The 18,177-nt window shown below is 43.0% G+C and overlaps 1 protein-coding gene across 4 annotated transcripts in view; it reads right to left on the bottom strand.

Annotated features, from left to right (window-relative positions):
* Nucleotides 1–18,177, bottom strand: part of TGFBR3 (transforming growth factor beta receptor 3) — a 193,008-nt gene that overhangs the window by 97,853 nt on the left and 76,978 nt on the right. For all 4 annotated transcript variants that reach the window (XM_072754638.1, XM_072754636.1, XM_072754639.1 and 1 more), the window contains exon 3: nucleotides 15,949–16,133. In XM_072754638.1, the coding sequence (XP_072610739.1) occupies nucleotides 15,949–16,133 (185 nt within the window). The remainder of the gene's footprint in view (nucleotides 1–15,948; nucleotides 16,134–18,177) is intronic.

The raw sequence follows: 18,177 nt of genomic DNA, 5'->3' as shown, positions 1-18,177 counted from the left end.
TATTTATTGAGTGCTTACTATATGCTGAGTATGTTCTAATGGAGATCTTGGTGCATAGAATAAAACATCTCACAAATATTCTAGTAGAGGGGACAGACAATAAACACATCTAAAAAATATCGTGATATTTTATCAGGTGATATCAGTTATTTTTAAAAAGTAAAACAGGGGATCCCTGGGTGGCTCAGCGGTTTAGCACCTGCCTTCTGCCCAGGGCGTGATCCTGGAGACCTGGGATTGAGTCCCACATCGGGCTCCCTGCATGGTGCCTGCCTCTCCCTCTGCCTGTGTCTCTGCCTCTGCATGTGTCTCATGAATAAACAAATAAATCAATCCTTCAAAAAAAAAAAGGGTAAAACAGGGGCACCTGGGTGGCTCAGTGGTTGAGTGTCTGCCTTTGGCTCAGGTCATGATCCCGGGGTTCTGGGATAGAGTTCCACATTGGATTCCCTGCAGGAAGCCTGCTTCTCCCTCTGCCTATGTCTCTGCCTCTCTCTCTCTCTGCATCTCTCATGAATAAATATATAAACTTAAAAAAAAATTAAAAAATAAAACCGTATTTGGAGATAGTAGGGGTAAGTATGGCTATTTCAAGTGTGGTGGTCAATGAAGGCCTCTCTGCAGAGGTTAAGGACTGCGTAGGGATGGATGAAGGGAGGGAGCAGTGCTCCAGGCAGAGGATGGAAACAGGAGTGTTCTCTGTGCCTCTGGAGGACATCAGGACAAACAAGAGCGGTACAGTGAGATTGGTGCAAAGGTGGGAGAGGATGCGCTGGAGGCTGAGAATTTTATTCTAAAAGCAATGGGAAGCCACTGCAGGAAGCTCAGCTAGTGAGTTCTGCTACTAAAGTTTTAAAAGGCTATGAAGAGAATAGATCTTATTAGTTAATGATAGCAGCTCACACTCACTGAGTGCTTTTTAAAGCCCAAGCACTGTTCAAAGCACTTGTCACATTTTAACTATTTTATTACCATAATGCCTAAGAAGTAGATGCTATCATTAAAACCTGTGCAGAGTCAGAAAGCTCATAAACAGTGGAGCCAAGCTTCCAACAAAGGCACTCTAGCTCCAGATCTTGCCCCCTGAAGGGAACTGGGCTGAGTTCACTGTGTCTCAAATAAAGAAGTGACAGAGGCACTACTGAAGTTGGTGGTGGGTGTTGAGGTGGATCAAGAGGAGGCAAGGTTCAGAATATATTCTTATGATAGAATAAATTAGATTGGATGTGACATCTGAGAAAACATAGGAGGTCATGGATAATACCAGTGTTTTTGGCCTTGGCAACTGACTGGTAGTGAGTGTCCTTTACAGAGATGAAAACCAGAAGCAGTGAACAATATGGAAGCAGGAGAACTACACGGAACTTAAGAGAACCTCCTCAGCTAATGAGACATAGGGAGTGTATCAGCAGTTTGTGGCTGCTGCAACAAATTACTAAAAGCTCGATGGCTTAAAACAACAGAAATTTATTCTCTCATAGTTCTGGAGGCCAGACGTCCAAAACTGGTCTGAGCCAAATCAGATTACTGAGCCAAAATCAAGGGGTCAACAGAGCTGTGCTTCCTCCAGAGGTTCTAGGAGAGAATTCATTCCTGGCCTCTCACAGCTGTTGTTATTTCTTGGCTTGTGGCCCCTTTGCTCCCATCTCTGCCTCCACAGTCATGTGGCGTTCTCCTCTCCAATGTCAAGCCTCTACCTTACAAGCACACATGTGATTGTATTTAGAGGCCACCTGGATAATCCAGAAGAATCTTCTCACCTCAACATCCTTCAATTAATCACCATTTGCAAAGACTTGTTCTATAAAACTTTCATATAGTAACATCTCAGGAAATGGGATGTGGGCACATCTTTGGGAGCCATTACTTAGCCTATCACAGGTGTGGACAAAGAGTTAGCAAAATGTATTCCTCCTTCACATGAGAATTTGGACTTCTGGGAACTATCCTAACTCTGTAACGCTAGTAATCTAAAATAGTATGTCAACTATAATAAAAGGCAAGTTCCTGATGGTAAAAAATTATCCCTAACTGGAAAATTATACTAGGGTTGGAAAGTTTAAAAATACATGCTAGGAAGAGAGATTTGGGGGTTTCCCTTATAAATTGAGCATTTCCTTCATAGCACCATGGAAACTATTCCTATATAGTTTCTAAACCAGGGTAACACACACACACCATCATATAGCTCTCCTGGCATTTCAGCCATCAACTAGAGAGCTCTGGATGACTATATGAACTGATGTATGGACAGCCACAAGGCATCCAAAAAGGAGGAACACCATGCTGCCCTGCTGCAAGCTGTGGTCTCTATCCTATATCCCTTTAAGTAAGCTAAAGCCACCTGTGCCCTGGGATAGTCTCTTGGGTCTGAATGTTTATTTGAACCCAAGAAGACCCCCTGGGTGTTTGTTAACACATGTAATATAGATATCATTTCAGCTTAATTATTTCCATTTCTTCCTCCACCAAACTCTTTAAACATAGTTACTAGCAGGGAAAAGGAACAGAGCCTTACATCTAGTCGCCTTCTGGTGGTCTCACTGTAAGCAGAATGGCTAAAGGGGGCAAAGGGAAAGGAAAACTTGGAGAATGCAAATTAATAAATTCACAAAAACTGAGCTGACTGTGCCCTCGAGGAGGAAAAGTGAGTAGTACCTTCAAATGAATATGTCATGCTTCCTGCACTAGGCCTTCAAGAGGCCTACACTGCAAGATTAAATACCAAAGTCCCAACCCACATCTCTGCTGGAAATGTGCAAGTGGAGTCATTACTCAGAGCCAAGATAAAGGATAAATCTTTATGAGTACCGTAAGTATGAGTCATAAAAAATAGGAAACACATGTAGGACATACACACAGTAATAGGACCGAGCCAGGGAAGTGTTTAGGAAATGTATATAAAAACACATGGCAAAAACAGAATTAAATATTACCCTAGTACACAGCTCCAAAACACATTGAAAAACTCACAGCAAGTCAACGGTTCCTATCACTCTAGTCTCTAATAAACAGAGGTCATTTCCCTATTTGAAAAGAGGCTGAGTTTTTTTTTTCTTTTTTTTTTCTTTTTTTGCAATGCACAAAGGAGGAGAATGGAATCAAGAAAAAGTAACTTTGAGAGATTTTATGATTTGGGAAACCTGAACAGCTTCCAACTAAAACACTGGGAATTAGATATTTACACCATTAAAAACCTAACAAAAAAAATCTTTTCAGTGAAAGACTTGTTCACAATGGCAGCACTGCCATTTCACTTACATTCTCACTATCTTAACAATCAGCTATGAGAAGGGGAGAAAAAAAAGCGGTATCTTCAGCTCATATGAAAGCAGGAAACAGCAACACATGCTCTGCAACATACAAAGAGCAACAGAGGGGCAATATTAAAGCCTCTAAAGGGTACAGAGCTCTGTGGAAGGAACTATTGGTGGGGAACAGGCTGAGTCCTCTGGTCAAGAGCAAAAGATAAAAATCTGGTGTGTGGGGGGGGTGTTCAGAATAAAAATGAAAGTAATTGGCCCCCTTAAGTCCTTGGGGGCCAGATGATGAAGGCAAAATGCCCAAACACGACTCATTATTAGAAATTAAAGTTTTCAATTGCCTTGGAATCTGAAAGGCCCTCAAATTTGAGATCAAAGTACCAAGCAAAGGAGACACCCGAAATGTCCATGAATCTCATACCAAAGCATGCATGTGCATGTTCATATGGACCTTTATCTCCCTTGGACTTGAGCTTTCCTCTGTATCTTCAGAAACTGATTCCCAAGGAAAACAGTACCTGCATGTCTTTCTACTAGAAATTGAGAGGAGTAGGAGAGGAATGTGCATTATTTTTAACTTAATAAGGGTTAAATTTACTTAAGACTTCAGGCAAGCCAATGCCCTTGAGTAGCTATTTGGAGGCAGAAATCCCAATACAACCTCCACTCACAGAAAGATCCAAATGTTGACCACTAAAAGACCACCCACCACTATGAAGCATGGCTAGAGCTAAGAAATGTGATATCCCATTTTCTGTCCGCCTTGCATATCTTGGTCCTCAGCAGGGACCATATCTCTTTTTCCCTCACTCCCAAGGCACCTGCACATGTGCTCACATCACTAGGAGCGAGGCCACACTTGCCAAGAGCTCATCTCTTAAGATAATGAATGCTGTTTCAACTTAAATCAGTGCACAAATATTGAGTACCTACCCTGCAGCAAGCCCAGCACTAGGCACATAAAACCTACAGCCACAACACCAACTTGCTATAGCAGATTCAGAAAGAATCATAGGAGTGTACACATGTATCAACAAAGAAAAATTATTTTCATGGGCACAATGTGGTACTTGGGCTCTGGGCAAGAATTAGGCTCTTGCAGTGATTCCAGATCTTATGGATGACTGTCTTTGGCCCATTGTCAGACCCAGTAACATCTAATCTAGTCTTTCTATCTTCAGAAGAAGCCAAATCATACCTGCAATGTGCCTCTTTCCCTCAAAGGATGTAAAAATTCTAGATTCAGCCAAAGGACTCTGGAATTTAGGTGAAAAAATGCCATTAATATAAAACAGTATTGTAGCATGTCTTGGACTAGAACCCAGACAATACAGATGACTGTGGGTGAGCAACCATTCCTAGCAGTCCAAAATACAGCCATTTCAACTTAGTTTTAGCATTCTAAACCAGGAGGGCACTCAGAGCAAAATTCTATCAGAATATTAAAAAATGGTCAGGGTGCCTGGGTGGCTCAATGGTTGAGCATCTGCCTTTGGCTCAGGTTGTGATCCCAGGGTCCTGGGATGGAGTCCCACATCAGGTTCCCCAGAGGGAGCCTGCTTCTCCCTCTGCCTATGTCTCTGCTTCTCTGCATCTCTCATGAATAAATAGAATCTTAAATACATATATATTAAAAAATGGTGATCAATAAACTTATTTAAAAAGCCAATTCATTAACAAAAAATATTTTTCAATCCCATTCTTAGGAGGTAAAAAGAGCTATCAAGTATCCGGGCATTGATACTTGAGCATTTCAGACAAGGTCAGAGAGCTCAGAGAAAGGACAATTTCAATTCATCACCACCAGTCTAGCTGAGGAGCCCTGGCAGTCTGGAAAGGCAAGGAGAGGGCACACATTTGCTATGGAAGTCAAAGCAACAGGTCTTCCAAACACAGATTCAGATTCCTGCGTCTTTAAGAACAGACCCTCATAAATGGATTGCTTCTGCTGGACACCATGCTCTAAATAAACAGACTCTTCTGGCCGACACACAACTTCCTGTAGGGTTCTGGTGGGTAAAGCTTGAAAAGGCTGCCAAAGCCAATGACCAGCAGCTTTTGAGCTGACTTAGAAAACAAGCTACAAAGACTTGAGTCCAGAGTAAACAAAGGAAAAAGCCACATTAAACAGGGAACAAATTACGATACAGGCAGGGATATTTTAAGTGCTCTCTGAGCAAAAAAACAAAATAAAAAAAAATCAAGTTATTAGGTATTTAACAATACAGGGTAGAGTAAAATGCCCTCTCTCCACCAGAGGAATTAAGGTTAATTAATTCCAGCGATATTAAGAATTGGCTGGGAATCACCTTCCTGTATCATGAGGACAGATCATTCCTAGCGGCCTAACTTCAAACCTGGCGCAGATCATACGAGTGACCCACGGGAGCAGCGTGGAGTCAAAAACCATTTATAGCTTTTTACCCAGCTGAGGGTAGAAAGGAACGAGTTTAGTAGCAGATGACTACAATGTAAGAGTCAAGAAAAATGTAGCAAAAAAACCCGAAATGGACTTGGGGAAAAGACTGACATTGAGCTCTGGGTATTTGAGAGTAAACTGCAGGAGCATGAGGTTTAATTGGGTAAAGTAAATCAAAGCTGTAATACAAAATGAAGGATATCAGCTTAGCTTCAGTGGTTAAGAGGGACCTAAGGACAAACACCAAGTCCACTGATATAATGCAAATCAAATAAAGGTACACTGTGGAAAATGGGAGGAACCTGGGGCACCTGGTGGCCGGGTCGGTTGTGTCTGACTCTTGATTTCAGCTCAGGTCCTGATATCAGGGTTGTGGGATGGAGCCCTATGTCTGGCTCCTTGCTCAGCAAGGAGTCTGCTAGAGATTCTCTTTCTGCTCTCCCCACCTCTGCCCCCCTCAATCTCTCTCTAAAACAAATAAATAAACCTTTAAAAAGAAAAGCAGAGTAGCTTAAGAAGGCTTACAGTGATACTTTAAATAACATCCTTAGTATCATTCAAGAACCCAATATGCACAAATGCAAAACAGAGGTCCAAGACTTGGTTCCTGCCCCTAAGGAGTACACTCACCAACTGGGTGTGCAAGATTAACACACCATGATTCAGCAGCAAATAATATAAGAATAATCCCATACTCTGAGTAGGTACAGAGTGGGATCGAGGGGAGAAGGAGGGGATTCAGAGCAATGTTTAGAAGAGCAGGAAAGGGAGAAGAGTAAAGGATCACGGAGGGTTCAGCACAGACTAAGAGTTCAGGTGGAATTAGGAAAACAGGTGTGGAGCAATGGATTCACCTGAAAGATCACACGTGCAGCTTGGGAATCCACACTTAAGCATCTCTAAAGGATTATGAAGCAGAGGGTTCACATAACACACACAGTTGGAGAGACACGGATCCACAGGGTGAGTCCAAACCTTCACTCATGCAGCCTTTCCACTCATCTTCCACTTTCAAGCCCCAGCCACCCCACTTCCCACTGTCCCCATCCTCTATTCTGGTGGTTGGCAAGCTCTCTCTGCAAATGGCCAGATCATAAATCTTTCAGGCTTTGTCACACTACTCAACTCTGCCATTAGAGTATGAAAGCAGCCACGGATGACATATAAGCAAGGATGAATGAACATGGCTATAGTCCAATAAACTTTATTTACCTAAAAAAACAAAACAACAAAAAACAACTTTGTTTACAAAAACAGGCATCAGACTGGTGAACGAATAAGCAAAATACGATACAGCCATATGGCCATGCAATGGAATACTATTCAGGAATATAAAGGAATGAAGTAACATGCTACAACATGGATGAGTCTCAAATGCATTAAGTGAGAAAAACCAGTCATAGAAATCACATATGCAGTAGATTCCATCTACAGAAAATGTCCAAACTAGGCAAATCTACAAAGAAATAAAGCAAGCTGGTGGTCATCTAGGGCAGGGGGTAGGACCACAGGCAATGGGGAGTGACTGCTCATGAGGACAAAGTTTCTTTTTGGAGGGCTGAAAAGTACATAAAGCTTTATGGTACATAAATGATGTACCTACAAAACAGGCAGCCGATAGAATGTGGCCCAAGGCCACAGTCTTGCACTCCTTGAACTGTCTCCCCGCCACACTGTGCACATGAACAAACTTTCCTCTACATGTGGTTTCTGCTTCTCCCTCTGTGTATGCTGGGGCCTCTATCCTCTTCCACCCAGAAATTTCTACTTGACTTTCAAGCCCTTTATTAAATGATCTCTTCTGAGAATCCTTCCCTTACCTGCATATAGAATTATAATGCTCCCTCTTTTGGGCTCCTGCAAAACTCTGTTAATTTTAGAACAAATAATGGTCATATTAGTTGTCACACTGCATTAGATGTATTTGCCTTCAATCTGCAACAAGTGCTGAAGACATAAACACGAGTAAGAATGTAGCTGGGATGTCTACCTAGCACACAGTAGGCTCTCAATGAATAACTCAGTGAATGCATCTGTAAATGAATGAACTATGAGGTATTATGTAGAGAAAATTGTTTTAAGAAGAGCTACACTGAAACCATCCATCCCAGGAAGCTGGTTTTTAAAGCTGCAGGGTAAGTAGAAAAGAACATGAAGATTCAAGAGAAATTTCAGAGGAAATGTCAATAAAACATGGTGACTGACCAATAAAGGGTTTGAAAGGGATGGGTAAATCCAAGATGGTTCAAAAGTCCTGAGACGGATGGTAGCAGTGACACTGATGGGACATGGAAGCTGGGATGAGAACCAGCACTGGAGTAAAGAGAAGACTGGCTTACACTCAGTTTTAGAGGCAATAAAAAGAGCTAGCATTTGACTGTTTACTGTATGCCAGGCACACATAGTAGCCCTACGTGCCATATGGACATCTCTCAATCTTCAGTAAACTCTCGAGGAAACGGGTTTAGAGAATAAAGTTAAGTCCTCCAGAGGCACACATTTGGGAACTGACTGGGGTTAACAGCAGATGGAACTTTCCTGATAGCTGCTCCTCCACAGCACAGCTCAGGCACATGGGAGGTTGAGGGGAGACCTGAGAGGCAGGGTTCTTGGAGAAGTCTAGAGAAGAGCAGTGGGAGTCTTTCAGATGAAGATGACAACCCAAATCCCCAAAACAGATAAGCTGCCTTAGGGACAAGAGACAGGAGGGGACACAAGCCAAAGACTACACCCCAGGCAAGAAACCCGGAAGAGAAACAAAGAGCTGGGGAAGAAACAGAAAAACAGATGGAAAGGTAGAAGGAGAAGCAGGCTTAGGCATCATTCTGAAGCCCAGAGAGAGGCCAGGAAAGGGAGTACAGAGAAAAGAGCTGAGGAAGAATCAAGTAGGGAGAGGTGTTGTGGGAGAAAGAGCTGTGCCATCGGAATCAGGACCCCTGGGTCCTGGACCCCAGGCCAGCACTGGTACCAACTTCTTGACGGTGAACAAGTCATCACATCACTCCCTGGCCCTGGTCTCCTCTGTCAGGTGGTTAAAACTAGATTGTCTCCAGTCTAGTATCCCATTAGGTGGACAAAAAGGCATCATCAGAGATAAGCTCGGGAGAACACACGTCAGGCTGCAGAGAGGAAAGAAGACACACGTTCAGGCATTCAAGAAGTCGGAGAGGCAAGGATAAGAGAAATACAACGGTGTGGAGAGATCATTAGCAGGGCCAAGTTCACTCATGGCCTCTTCTCTGTGGAAGAAAGAAAAGTAAAATAATTAAGCATGCTAATTTTTACAGAAATATTCAGAGAATACAGTGGGTAAACGACTGAAAGTGATATAAGAAACGTTGCTGCAGAATTTCAGTATTTAAATCAGAGATGTTAGCAGTAAATTTCTTTTTTATTCTCAAACAGAATGTCAAGAGAGCAGATAAGCAATGAAAACAAGAGAGAACAAGCTGGAGATTTGGATACTCTGCACATATAAGCTGGGCATCTGCCCAATCAGCACATCTGGGTCTCAGATTTGTAGACCTGCTCCTTACTTCGGCCTATTGCTTTTTTAAAAGACTCTCCAAAATGTCCTTCAAGCTAAAAGTCACATTTTCAAATGTGAAGGGTGCTCCTCTAAAAACATTTTCTAACAACATTTTTACGAAGGTACAATTTTTCAAAAGTCAAGACGAGTTATCATGGCAACACAGTATGGGTCGGGGTTGTAACCCTAACCTCCATAAAGGCACACACCACACTGGCTGGAAAACGCTGCTGCTGGACACATTTTAGACGGGGTTAAGGCAGTCTCTTCTGCAGATGGGGAAGAGGCAATAGTAAGGCTATTTCAGTCTGTCACCTTCCAGCCAGCAAAGAACATAACCCTGCATTACGTCGTGCTGAAATGGCAGAGTCCAACCAAGCTCCACCCCTCTAGTGGGGCAAGGAGCAGGGCTTTCTTAGGGCAATTTTACAGCATCTGGACATCACTGTGATAAATGACAGGGTTTAAGCGATGTGGCCAGCAAACATCTTGGTAGGAATGTTGTAATTTCTTTGCTTCGTTTGTGTCCTCATTTGTTTGCTAAACCCTGATGTTTACTATTATCACTCTGGTTTCTGCTTTCACTTTTTTCTAGAATTTCAAAACTGGATTTCTGGAGAGTTCTTACTTGAGAGTTAGCTGTAGTTTCTGATTCAACATCTTGCCCCAACAGGTCAAAAACCATCCTTGACTAAGTACAGCCAGTTCTAAACCAGCCTGCAGGGTCCTCCGGTGAGCCAGGAGCTAGGTCTAGTCACTTGCTGTCTGCAACCTCACTCCTCTATTGGGTCCTGGCCTAGTACTTTCATTGTGCCCAGTGGGGTGTCATCATTTAAATTCCATCAAGTGAAGGGACAGCTCCCTTCAAATGATAGGACTGGCCTATTTATTTAGGGCCTCCCATTCCACACGAGAGTCAGACTCGGCTGTCTTTAAAATGAATGAAATAATGTCCATGGCAACACTCAAATGAACTGAGAAATGTGACCCTTGTCATCGGTTTAACTTTTTGATATATCTGCTGTAGGTCTGCAACAAAATGGTCAGTTCAGAGGCAATGTCACCTAAAAGGCTGAAGTGATTTCCAAAACAACCTCCATTTAAACAAACACCAGGCAGCATTTATACATGGGAGGCATTTGTTTAGTAACTAAATTTCACCAATATACAGTGTTTGTGTGTGAGCGGTTTACTCTGACACTTGCTAAGCATATACTACATATAAGATCTCTGAAACATTAAGAACCTTGAGCTTATTTGGATTTTTTTCTGCACAGACACAGGACTAGCATAAGAAAGTCACTCATGAATAACTAACTGCAGAGGGAAAAAATGCCCCCAGACAGAGAAGGAATGTAGCTAGTGTGCGACTGTTCAGTGTTCATCTGATTCTTTTACTCTCACAAAGGCAGTCTCCAAAGACCAGTCTTGAGATTCTCTATCAGTTCTTTTAGTGGTGATGAGGAAAGGTAAGACGACAGCCCATTGCCCCCCAGCCCTATACTGTTCTATCTGTATTTTAATAACTAAAAGGGGAGAGAGAAGTTGTCCACCTGCTAATTGGTTGAAAGAGAGGTAAGACTATGTATAGATAGGTAAGTAGGCAGGTCCATAGCAATCTCCAAAATGTTTGAGCCCTGAACTTCCAGAAACCTCAGAATAAACAAAAAAAGATGCCAAATCAGACGTCAAAGCCCACACATTAAAGCTCTAGTATGGGGATCCCTGGGTGGCTCAGTGGTTTAGTGCCTGCCTTTGGTCCAGGGTGTGATCCTGGAGTCCCGGGATCAAGTCCCACATCGGGCTCCCTGCCTGCATGGAGCCTGCTTCTCCCTCTGCCTGTGTCTCTGCCTCTCTCTCTGTGTCTTTCATGAATAAATAAAATATTTTTTTAAAAAAAAGCTCTAGTATTTCATTCTTATGAGGAAGAGTCCTTTAATGTGTTCATTCTCATCTCATGGTTCCAACAAGTTTGGTTACAAGTCATGGACTGCAAGCAGAACAGGTGGGTTCCTTTTGTGAAGGCAGCTAAAGGCCTTATGGGGAGGGGGAGGCATTCATCAACTATGAAAGACAGGTGGGAGGTGGCATTTACTGTGGCCATTAACAGCCACGGGAGAGTGCAAGGGCTCCTTAGCTCCCTGTGTTTTACAATCACTAACACTTGATGTGATAATCTTCTAAACGAGAAAGGAAAAAAGACAACAAGACACCCACCTTAATACTGACCCCAACGCCACCAGGGAAGGAATGAAAAGGGACTGGGAGCACTGGAATGAGCTGTCACAAGCCTATGCAGGAAACCCAAACCCTAAGAGATCAGTTGGCTCACCCAACAGGTGAAGCCAAACAAAAGTGGTTAGCAGGTTTCATAGCCCAGAACAAGGCAAGAGCTAAAGGTAGAAGGGAAGTAGACTGGAAGTGTGGGGACAGCTTGTACTGCAGAGTCCAAAGACCCAGCGTCCACCACCTTCTAAGCCTTGCTCCTTTCCTGGCTGACAGTGAGGACTGGCAGAGATAATACTAGTGCCAGCAGGGTGGCCAAGCCCCAGCAGGCGCTTCACCACCACCACCCCTGCTGTTGCTATAACTTGGTGGGTACCAGAACTGTTAAAGAGGCAAGGCAAGCAGAACAGTTTGCATTTCAGATAGATGTGTTAACTCTCTTCTCTCTCTCTCCCAACTGTGGTGTTTCCTGCCACAAAAGAAGCAGGAAAGGAACAACTTTATGCTACGGTCCTCGAGAAAGTACAAAGTAAAAGTGACTTGGAGCCACATGTGTGATTAACCACACATCCCATTTGGCCCTGCCTGCCAAGAAGCGTGGATCCAAATTTCATACTCAGTCGTACCAACCACATTAACCCATACAGCTTAACAACTATGCTTTTCTTTTTTCTTTGTCTTCATTCTGTGTTTTCTGCTTATACTGTTGAGGTGTCTATTGTAAGCCCATCCCAAATCCTTTCTTTAGAATGAGGCAGAGAATAAGCCAATACATGAAAGTATGAAGGGTTCTGAACTTTCTGAAGGATAAAGTTATTAAACCTGGTCCCTTTCCCATGACAATGGAGCGTTCCAGATCTTTCCATCATACAGCCAGTTACCGGCACACACACATTAACAGTTGCTGCTTTAATGTCAAGACAAATACATAAATTTAAATACTATATCTTTTATACACACAGGTAATGCTAACAAGGGGCTTACCCTCAGCAGCTTTTCATAGTAAACAGGCAATTAGATAAGTCGGAAATAGAAAAGACACATCACCACATAAAAGCAGGTCACAATAAAAATTAGATGATAGGAAACAAAATTGTTGCCATTCCAGCAACTAATGAAAGTATGTTACTGTAAACAAGCCTCTGGTGGTGCTGTAACCCCTCTCAGGAATCAGGAAACACACTGAAGGCCCAAGCTCGGGTGGGGGCAGGGGTGGGGGGGGTGTTGCATTTCACTTTGAAGTCAAAGAGCAAGAGGAGCTGGTTTTTACAGGATGAAAATGATGACACCGGTGCCCGCTTATTTCTAAAACACAAAACTGATCTCTCAGGGCTGTTTACTGTTTTCTGCCCTTCTCTGTCGCCAGAGAGTCTTTTTCAAGTTTCCTGTTCACTTCCAGGCCTGTTGTTTCCAAAACCAATGATTACAAATGAGAGGTGTGGTCTCAGATGAAAAATACAATTATAGGTTTCTGCGCTGTCCTGAGGGGAACCCAGCAGGGAGGCCAATGGTAAAACAGCGCCTTCCTACAGAAGGCTTTGTGTACATTACTGGAGCAAGCGAGTTTCGGATCCAAATTCTCTGCTGGCCTATAAAATTGTTTATCTAACTTAAGCGCAACTGTTTCCCCAAATCTTGTCAACCTGCTGTGGTTATTACTTCCAGGTGTGGATCTGTCACCCCCTCCACACAGGAAAAGCAACAGCCTCTCCTCAGCTGAAGAACCTTAAGACTCCTGGGAGGCAGGAATGGAGTAAAATGTTGGAGAAGAGTTGATTTATAATAGATCTTACTGCTGATCCTGCACCAATAAACAAGCTAGGGGAAAGAGGGTTGACTTAGTAATTCCCTCCCACCGAAGGAGGACATGGTGAAAAACTACCTTGGGTCATCAGAGTCAAATATACTTGGGAGCCAATATGGCATTATTTTTGCTAATTTATAAACAATGACCTCATTTCATTTTGAAAAATATTCTCCTTTAATGTTTAATAGAGACATACATAAAGGCTACCTCTGGTCCTCCCAACATCACTCCCCAAACTGATCAGCTGGTTTTTAGCACAGACCACATAATAGCAAATCTATAAAAACCAAGTTATCTACTGAGAACAAGAGAGTTGGGGGACTTTAGGTTGGAGGGAGAGGCAATCTTGTTGTTCTGATTTTGTTGTTTTTTTTTTTAAGTGAATACAGCCAAGGTAAGCTGTATTAATCAGAATAATTAGTGGGTTTTTTTGTTTTTTTTTTTTTTAATTTTTTATTTATTTATGATAGTCACAGAGAGAGAGAGAGAGGCAGAGACACAGGCGGAGGGAGAAGCAGGCTCCATGCACCGGGAGCCTGATGTGGGATTTGATCCCGGGTCTCCAGGATCGCGCCCTGGGCCAAAGGCAGGCGCCAAACCGCTGCGCCACCCAGGGATCCCCTAATTAGTGTTCTATGTATAGAGAGTATAGAGGACAACACAAGCAGTTGGGCTATGAGAAAATTAAAGAGAGAATGTTGACGGATGGTAAAATGGGGGTGGAGAAATATTAAATCTCTCACCTTCTTCACATATGATTATGCAGCCATGCAGACAATTTTTTTTCATGCAATTTTTAAAGACATTTGAACTATGTGACCCAGCAACTCCACTTCTCTAAGTATGTAAACAAGAGAAATGATAACCTATGTCCACACAAAAACTTGCCCATGAACGTTCATGGCAGTGTTGTTCATATTAGTTAAAATGTGGAAACAACCTGAATGTCCATCTACTGAGGAATGAATAAAGTGTGGTCTGTCCACACAATGAAATGTTGCTCAGCAATAAAGAGGAATGAAGTATTGGCACATGCTGCTGTGGGGAGGAACATTGAAGATATGATGCTAAGTGAAAGAAGAAGAATGTTTAGATTTTTAAGCAAATTTTAGAGACTATCCCCTCTAGGCCCCATCTCTTTACTCCCTCGGTGAGCACACTATGTCCCCAGGTGCCAGCTAGTTGCATGTATCCTCAGTACCACCATGAACATTTGAACCTAACTCTGCGGTCATTCCTAGAGGTACTTTTCTCTTGCTTCAATCGTCTTATTTGAATCGATTTTCACAGTCAACAACAGCAACGCACAATTTAACATCTAGAATCTTTGCTGTTGCTGCTTCTGTAATAGTTTGAGCATTTCTTTTCTTTCTTAGTTCCTCTGAGACAGCACATATAAAATGAGTAATTATTGCTGCTAAAGAATTGCTGGAGTCAGCAAGGCTTCATAGGAACTGCATTTCCTCCTCCTCTTTTCCCTCCCACCACAAAGTCTCCCCCATAAGTTAAGAATTAAAGACACATTACCAGGATAAAGAAATCTGCCCTGAAAGAGGCGTTGCAGCAACCACGGCAAGCAACCAAGAGTATTAACAATAATTTCCAATGTAGCTGAAAAGGTTAGATGATTTGTCTTTGAAATGAGCCAACTCTGCACACTTGCATGAGATTAAAATCAGTTTGCTTTTTCTTCTGGACACCTCACCTCTCCTATTCCTACCCCCACCCCCAAAAGGCAAAGCGGTTGAAGCACATAAACAAATAGTTCTGGAAATTAACTTCCTTGACCAGAAGAAAACTCAAAGATAAATTCCATTCTGCATTAGTTTTCCTACCCTTCACTGTGATCGGGATTTATTGTGGTTTCTCTCTCCCTGGGGAGATAATACTTGATTGATCAAACACTTCTGACACACAGAAGCTTAAAAACAGAAAGAACTACAATTGCATGCTATCTTAAAAGAAGTATGATGACCATGACCCACAATCTAGGTCATTTCTGAGCCACAGGAAAGAGGAGGCCATTTTTCTCTTAAGGTGACAACTCTGTGCGAGTGAGTTATTTCCGCACCTGTAAAATGAGAATATGAACAGGACTTCATGGGGTCAGCCTATGAGTGCTTCAAATAGTGCTGAGGACGGGTGAAATACCAAGTCACTCTGAGCTTGGCTCATCACCATCACCACCACCTAGACCATCGCTATCTTTGAGAAGCTGCCTAGGTGGCAGAGGAGCTAACCTCCAGGGCTTTTCATGTCTGTACAAAGCTCTGACATCTTTACTCAAATGTTCCTATTTCCAAAGATCCATCCTGCAGGAGCTACAGGTTCATAAGATGAAGCAAAGAAAAGGAAAAAGACAGAAGAAGATGAGAAAAGACATTTTACAATTACAGAAAAAGGCACCTTATTTTGTGTTTTCAGTCATGTTTAAAAGATGAAATTCTTAAGAACATTCTTTCCAATACGGGAAGCCAGGAAAGTTGCAAAGCTGAAAAATCTCTCTAGAAAGAGTCCTAAGTTGCCCAGTCCAGAGAGAAATCTGTTATTTGAAATCCTTCTCTTAGGTGTATACTGCATCCCCACTTATATTCATATATGAGCATCCTTGTTAAACCCAGAATGGGAAAAAAGGACTCTCTTCAGAGAAGTGTTTTTACAAGCTGAGAGGAACAAGGAGTAGAAAGCTGGCACCTGCGCCTACCTCTCTCTGGGGCTGGCCAAGCCCTGGGTCAGCAGCACGGAGGTTCAGGACGTGCACTTCCTGTGGCAGCCCTGTTGTGCCTCTGCTGGCACACCCCGACAAGACAGTGAAGCTCTCCATTAACGCCTGGACTGGATGAGAGGCATTGACAGGCGACAATTCACACTGGGTACTGGGCTCTGGACCTGCAGAGGGAATCACAAACACAAACCCCTCAGAAATAGCGATTAATTGCGCTACAATTAAATTACTTATTCTAGATGATCAAGCCACTGCCAATCCACCAGAGGAATCTTTCCAGGTAAGTTGTCTTCAGAACTAAATGGCAAAGAAGCGTGTTAGCCTATTCTAAAACCCCACTCTCTAAATTCCTTTTAGATGATTTTGACATGTATTTGATTATTTAAATACCCTTTTAGACACACAAGTCACGAATGTATTCCTCTGGATGGAGGAAACCTCCCATTTGACATCTGTGTTCAATTCCTTCTCCGTCTCCTAGAAGAAAGCCAGAAGTAAATGGAATAAATTGCCGAAAGCTCAATAATAGTATGCATAAATATTAAACAACTAAAATTGCACCCAAAAAGTATAAGCTACTGTCCCTTAACTTTTAAGCACTGCCCTCTTCTTAGAAAGAGCAGAACAAACTTAAGAATGATACAAAGCAAGCTATAACGAACAAGGGCAATTGGGGCCAGAGTTGTACAGCAAAGTTTGGGCCAGAGGTCAGAAAAAAAATCCTCCCAGAAAGGGAGAAGTGTATGAGTAGAGCCCCAAATGGAAAAAGTAGAACCCTGGTCACACTTGGCTCCTGCTTCCTCACTCTCCCCCCCATTCCCTAATAATCAGAACTTGAATTCTGACATCTATTCCTGCCCATCTCTACCTCCTGTGGTCCTCATCGCCTGTCTCTAGACAACTGCAGATCTTCCTAAAAGGAGACTCTAGGGTTCAGCTCTTCAAGCCACCTCCCATTGAGAGCACCATCCACCTCACCCAAGGTGCTCAAGGGATGGTTATTTCTGATACAAACACCAGTCCCTCCCATCACTGCCAGCATCTCCTGTCCCTTAAGGACTCCTGGCCTGTGAATAAAGCCCAAGTTTCTTAAGCAGGTGCACAAGGCCTTTCCTGACCAGTCCCTTCCTCTCTCTCCAACCTCACCCCATCCCACTCCAGCAACCCCAACTGGCTTCAAGTGCTCCAAATATACCATAATATGTTCTTAACACCACATCTTTATTTAAATTTGTTTCCTTTACCCAAATCCCTCTTCCATTCTTAACTCTGCCCCACAACAAACACCCCAAACTGAGAGAGGTACTCTTCCTCCGTCCTCACATGCTTTCTCTGCCCATCTTGGCAGTTTCTATGCCAGTGTGACCTCCTGGACTGTGGGTTACTCATCTTTGTAACCTCAGCACCCATCACAGCACCCGGCACGTCAGAGATGCTCAAAAAATATTTGTGAAATGAATCATCAGGCTTTAAAAAAAAAAAAACTGCTCCCTCCCTGACTGGTGATTAGAACACCATTCTGGGGACTTGGATTTTGCTGTAGGGAGCTAATATGGGAAAGAGATTGCTGTGATGATGTGAGGTACAACCCCACTTGGGCCTCACCACACACTGGCTGGATAGGAACATCCAAGGAGGAGGAGGAACCAGTGATACACCTCTACAAATTTGGTGTTGTCTCCATTTAATACCTGGGGAGACTGGGACTTGAACATACAGCATCCACTAAACCACACCTTTCCAAGTGGAATCCAAAAAAGACCTGAAAACACTCAAATTAGTTCTTCTGACTTCTACATATTAAAAGTACTCTCCAGGATTACAGCCTCGGTGTAAAATGCCAATGCAGGTCAGAACCAGGCAATCTTGCACCCCCACGGCTATACCAAAAGCAGATACCCGGCTGCCTGGTGTGCCAAGTCTATTTCAGAACTCACGGAAATTATCTAGGCTGATAATAGTTATCTGGTCCGAAATGAAGTATGCACCTTCTCAAATAATCACTGCTACTCTCTGTGCTGCTGTACTGTTCCCAGCTGCTGAGAAACAGAGGTGGTGAAGGAAGATGTCACAGTGGCAAAAGAGGGAGGTACTGGACAAATGATTCCCTGAAGTCCCCATGTAGGGCCAACAGTGTGAGCAGGTGCTCCCCCTACTGTTTCCCCTCCCACCCTCACCAACAGCAGTGGGCTGTCCAGTGTATTTCAT

Source organism: Vulpes vulpes, chromosome 3 (genome assembly GCF_048418805.1).
Source record: "Vulpes vulpes isolate BD-2025 chromosome 3, VulVul3, whole genome shotgun sequence".
Lineage (NCBI taxonomy): Eukaryota > Metazoa > Chordata > Mammalia > Carnivora > Canidae > Vulpes > Vulpes vulpes.
Note: the sequence above shows the minus strand (reverse complement) of the source record. Positions and strands in the feature narration are given on the sequence as shown.